Raw genomic sequence first — 6,000 nt, 5'->3', positions numbered from 1 at the left:
TATTATTATAATTTTTTTTTTTGCATATAATATATTTATTTAATTTATTTATTTATTTATGTATGTGTGCACATATCTGCACTTCCAGTTTGTCTTGTCACTTTAAACGATTATTCACTCTCCTCTGCCAGCCCTCTAATACATTTTGACAGATGGATCACTCTTTTTTCTCTAATCCCTTCCTCCCTCTCTGTTTTTGTTTCGTTCCAGCAATTCATCTCTCTATAGGACCCTGCGGAAACCTTTTCAGATTGCAGAAGGCAGGAAAAAAAGGGAGAGCTCAAAAGAGGGGGAGTGATACAGAGCGAGGAGGGGGGGTCACACAGAGAAAGGAGGAAGGAGGATGTTGCTTTTCGTGATGCTAGTTTAGGCCAGGATGCATCAGCTCCAGTGACATGGTGGGGGACTGTGTTTGATAACGGTGCTCCATAGCCGGGCTACATCATCTCACAGCTTTGTGACACACCGGAAAGGATGCTCCGGTCTTGATGTGACAGACACAAAAACAGGAGGAGGCTGGAGGGAGAGGAGGAGGAGAGATCTGGGTACCCACGTCCTACATCCCAAAAATGATGAAGACGGAGGGTAAGACCCCAAGTGGGGGAACCAGGAGTTCCTCACCGCATAGAAATGCTTATGAGGTTGGGGTGCAAAAGCTGCGCACGGGCAAAGATGGGGCGCCGGAGGTGGAATCCGAAGAAGCGCGCAAATCCAGGTGTAAATATGGTTCTAATGTGCACCGCATCAAGAACATGTTCCTACAGATGGGGACAGGTCCAGCAGGTAATGAAAACGAAGCTGGGAAACCAAAAGAGAAGCCATCCCGACTGACATTGCCGCGGGCCGGCAGTCTGAATGAAAACGTCAACCATAGCGCCCTGCTGAAGCTAGGAACTAGTGTTTCCGAAAGGGTAAGCCATTTCGATGCATCGGCAGACCGACCGACTTCTAAATTGCAAGAGGCACGCCGGGTGTTTGAGAGGAACCTACAAGAGAAGGAGACCACCAACAGGATCTTCTTGCGTAAAGAGAGAGGTGGCTTCCAGGACCGAAAACTAGATGTTGTGGTGAGGTTCGGTGGAAGTACAGAGTCCCTTGACAAGTTGGACACCGATGCCGTCTCACCAACGGTCAGCCAGCTGAGCGCAGTTTTCGAGAACGCTGACCTCCGCAATAACATTCACAAAGTTCCTCTCAAAGGCCCAGCTGGCCGCAGGACAAGACTTTTTCAGCCAGAAGCAACCAAGGCCACCGAAGAGAAGAAACCCACAGCTAAAACCGTAGATGCTCCTCACAGGCCAAACGCAGTCCAGGAGGTTTGTAAAATCAAGCCAGTGGAAGTGGAAGAAAGTGGTGAATCAGAAACCGACGTGGTTAAGGAGGCAGAACCAGCAAAAGATGAAGGACCTGTCAACAACGCAACTGAGAATGGTGGGACAGAAGCTAAGGGGGTAACGGCGCGAGAAACAGAGCTAGAGGAAGAAGTGGAAGCAGAAGCCGCAGATGAAGACTACAAGCGGGAAGACTGGTCCGAGGTTGAAGTAATAGAACTGAGTGCCTATAGTGGACTAGGGGAAGATTCAGGGGGCAGTGGTTTGGATGAAGACGAGGATGGTTTTTATGAACCGGTCACCAGTTGCCAGGAGATTGAGGGCCTCTCCGAGGAGGAGGAACCTGCTCCATCACGGAAAATACGGTTCAGCACAGCCCCCATTAAGGTAAGCCACCTACGACTAGACTTCTTAGACTATTTCAGGTACCAGACAATAGAACCCCAGTGACATGATCTGTTCACTGCTTAATCTAGTTATATGGTCGAAAATTTAAAAAATGTATGCAAAATACCTATTTTAAACATTCACTTAAATTAAGTCTTCCGTATATTATGATTTTAAAACATTGCAAGACAAGTAAATTCTTTTCTTCTCTTGGATATTTTACATGGATCCACCAAAAGGTAACCTAAAGAAGTCTTGTTGGCCAACTAGGCACCAAACCGGTCCTTTTTTGCAATGGCCTGTTGTTATTCTATCATGCTTAAAAACGGTACGGTTTAACCAAAATCCCTCCCTCCGTGTAGACAAGCACTAAATTCCGACATCATTATGTTTGTCATGTCAGCAATTAACGTGAGAGGCTCAAGAGTGTGTTTCCGACTTGGAATATAGGCCATAAATTCCCAGAGTCCTCTGCAATGAGACCAAGACTCGATGTATGTCAAGGCATCTAGCCTTGCTGAGTCTCCATGACAGCAAGAAATGGAGATCTATCTGGGTTGGCATTGTTGACACAAACAAGCTCCTTATCATGATAGCACTGATGTTTAATATACGGACCTCACCTAAACCTTAAATAGGTAGTCTATAGAATTTGACGGAGAAGCAGTGGTGGCTTCTGTCCGCCTGCTTGTCCTTCTGTCTGGGTGTCTATGTAGAGATCAAACCTTCCAGCAGAGCTGGTGTTTTTCTCGGATTCATTACTGTACAACACACTGAGCTGTTTGAGTGTAGGAAGTGTGTGTCTGTTTGACACTTCCTGCTGCGGGGACAGTGGCAGGCTGGTAGGGTGTGGGGGGGGGAGAGTCTCCCCCACCCCCCCTACCCCCCACGCTTCCTGTTATTGGGGCTATCAATGATATAGAGATTCCTGTACAATGACACAGCTGCAAAGATGAATGTAGAGCTCGTTATACATTACATTTCATTGGGTTTACTTCATAATGCAATAATAGTATGAAAAATGCAGCAAGCATAACGGCCGACTGGCACCCAGGCATGTCCCTCCATGTCTAAAATTGTCCTAGGTTTTGGATTTAAATAGTATTCCATGATGACTAGGTGACCACAAAAAAAAAGCAACATAGTGTTTTTTGGTATATGATCAAAGGTGACAGATTATGATGTCTATGCTCATCACCCAGGCATCCCGAAGCAATCAATGGTACTAGTCTGATTGGTGAAAGATGAAGTCTGATTGTTCATTATGAGAAACAGCTCTTTTGCGAGAAATTATTGCAAAACAGTGGCCAGATTGACTAGTGACCCATCCGTCAGGACCCACTGTATTCCTTGCTGGACACTGCCAGTAGTGTGCATGTGGTTCTTTCATGTTTTGGTATAACAGAGGAAGGGTTTGGGCCTAAGCACAGGGAAATGTTCTGTCCAGTTGATACATCTCACAGAGCAATTATGAACACTTCTGAATGCCTGTGAAGCTTATTATCACCCTAAAGAACATGTTGAACAATCAGAAGGGGTCCTCGAAAGCTGGAACTGGACTGTGTACCAGGACTTGGTTTTACTTGGTTTTCAAAGCTGCTTATTGTTGAGAGGATCGCTGAGCAATGACATTTACACACAACTACCTGGTCAGTCCATGCAAAACCATGTCTGGTTTATGCCATCAGGCCAAAGTCACACTAGAGTTTCATTCATTAGTGGCCGAATTATTAATGGTTCACACACCTTCTCCTGCAGTGTAGCCAAGGCAGCTGGATATCACTGTGACTCTACTGCCTTGCTAGTGGTCAAGGTTCTGTAGTGTTTTGGTAAGAGAGTAATGTCCAATAGGTAAATTGGCAGTTGCATCTTGGTGAGGCATCACTAGTGGCAAAAGAGCCTGTGTATGGGCCTTAAAGTGGTTCTGGGAGCATTGAAAAATGCAGGCTGCTGTTCATGACTCTTGTAACTATGCAAGTTCTAAAAAGGTCATTGTGGTCCTTAGGGTCATGTCAAACAAGCAATTCTTCTGCTGGCACCATATCACCAAGGAAAGCCTACCACTTACCGTATTTCCAAGAAATCACTTCCACTGCCAAACCTCTCTTTCTAGTAAAGAGCTTCACCAAGGTCAAGTATAAGTTCAACCCAAACCCAATTTGTTTGCAGTTTGCTGTTCATTCATTAAAAGTTAGATAGTAAATAAAAGCAGACACCTTTAAAATAAATCTTTAAAAAAATGCCCCATAATGTAAATCCAACATCAATCACCAGCTATATAGTTCCAATGTCAATTATGATGAGCAATGCCCTAACATCATGAACACGATGACCCTTGCATGGCAATCATCTCCTACCAGGCTCCCGTCACAAATGATAGGTCTTGGTACCTGGCTGACATCATTGGCCAGATATGGTCATGACCATAGTTGGTCATTGACGTAAACCAGGATTTCCTGCCTGTTTTGTTTACAAATGTAAGCAGGCCAGGGATCAGAAACGTCACATAGGGACTTTTGTTGGGTTACATCCTACAGGTGCGCCACTTCACATGCAGTTTTAGGGCATCCCCCAAGTATGTAATTTAAAGGAACTGTGTATTTTTTATGTTGCCCATTAAGCCTTAATATAAGACCCCCTCTCTGCCAAACAGTTTTTTTTAAACATTTTTTGCACTGGTGCATGTCCCAATCGGCAGTGTACAGATACCCGCACCCCTTTTCACCAAAAGCTTCCAAATTGGCCTTAAAAAAGTACAGATACGGCTCCTGTAGACTTTTTTGGGGTTCGGGCACTATGTTAGAAGTTTGTGGATTTTTTTAAGTGTTTCAGCAAATTAATCAGACTTTGCATAGTGCAGAGGCAGTAGGAAAGTTACATCCGGCTAGTGAGGGAGCAAACCCAAAGAAACAGGTAGGTGGTCTCTTAGTGATGCTGTTGCTGGCAAGTTGTCACCACCAACAGGATCGCTCATATGACATGGCCCTTAAACTGATGTAAGATTGGTGATTCTGCTGTTGGTGACAAAGGAAGGCGCAAATACACGAAGGTTAAGCAAACAATTTCCCTAATGAGTGTTGCTCTCTCGTTGGCCCTGAACACTGCAAAATTACACTTGTAAGCAATGTAGAGGCGTCTTGCTGGTTGGGCCAACTAGGGAGCAACTCCACAAGAAAAGATAGATGGTAACCATTGCTCATCTGGCATGGCCCTAACTCCATTGCTGATGTGGACCAAAGAGACAATGGGTGAAGTCTGAAGGCCTGCACCGTAGCATGCTTATTCCAGGTTAGTGACTCACCAGGCAGTGAAGTGAGGATCAAGCTCCCACAACTTGTACCTTGTAGAACTGACAGCTTCTTTTTAAACCACCTACCTGCTCCTTCCATCTGGCAGTAAACTCTGGAGGCTGCACATCAGCTACTGCAATTACGAGCAGGCCCACTCTCACTGCTGGGTTTTTTATTTTGTATTATGGAGGAGGAACATCTGAACACCCCCTGTTCTAGCACAAGGACTAAGACTCCAAGGCAGGCGAAAACAAAGCTGAAGTCTCTCATGGGGGATATTAGAGTCTTCATTTTGGAAGTTAGCGGATAATTCAGCCCACCAGGCTCCACTACGATCAACTGACCATTTAAATAAATGTTTTTCTGAACATGTTTAAATCTGAATAGTATATCTTCAGAAGACAAAAAGAGGTCAGTGTGTGCAAAAACATTGTGCCGGGGGTCTATCGTTTCTATACTTTTTTATGGTTTCACAATGCTGATGGGTTTTCATCTGTGGGACTACAACTTCCTACATGCAATGTAAAAAGTATAAAGATTTTTTATGATGTGGGTGTGATATACTAAAAGTAGATATAAATCATTCATATTGGATATGTCATGTTTACTTGACTAAAATGATAAAATAGTTTTATGTTTTTATTTTTTTTTTTGTCCCTGAACATAATCAATGAAAGGAAAAGTATACAAAACGCATTCCCTTTAACTGCTATGTGTACCTGTAAATATTATTATTATTATTATTATTTTTATACAGGATTTATATAGGATTTTTATAATGATGAAATAGGTTTGCTGACCATACTGACCACCTCATCTGAAAAGGCTGCAAAGCTGATCCAATGGCCTCAGTACTTTCTGGCTCAGCGACAGCCAAACAATTAGCATTCTCAAAGGGTTATAATGGGCAGCCAACTAAAGTTCCCTTTAAATCTCTGTTCTTGGATGCATACGGAGGAGCAACTGATACAAAAGTTCATCTTACCTAAAGG

At 43.8% G+C, this 6,000-nt stretch overlaps 1 protein-coding gene across 1 annotated transcript in view; it reads left to right on the top strand.

The window, feature by feature from the left end:
- The first annotated feature begins 306 nt into the window (after positions 1–306).
- The window catches only part of PPP1R9B (protein phosphatase 1 regulatory subunit 9B), a 50,602-nt gene continuing 44,908 nt past the window's right edge, over positions 307–6,000 (top strand). Inside the window, exon 1 of the mRNA XM_089674535.1 lies at positions 307–1,718. Coding sequence (XP_089530661.1) covers positions 570–1,718 — 1,149 coding nt within the window. The 5' untranslated portion in view covers positions 307–569. The remainder of the gene's footprint in view (positions 1,719–6,000) is intronic.

The sequence above is a fragment of the Staurois parvus genome, unplaced genomic scaffold, assembly GCF_062004578.1.
Source record: "Staurois parvus isolate SC_StPar_1 unplaced genomic scaffold, SC_StPar_1.0 ptg000151l, whole genome shotgun sequence".
NCBI lineage: Eukaryota > Metazoa > Chordata > Amphibia > Anura > Ranidae > Staurois > Staurois parvus.
The sequence above is the reverse complement of the archived record's forward strand: the minus strand, read 5'-3'. Positions and strand labels throughout refer to the sequence as shown.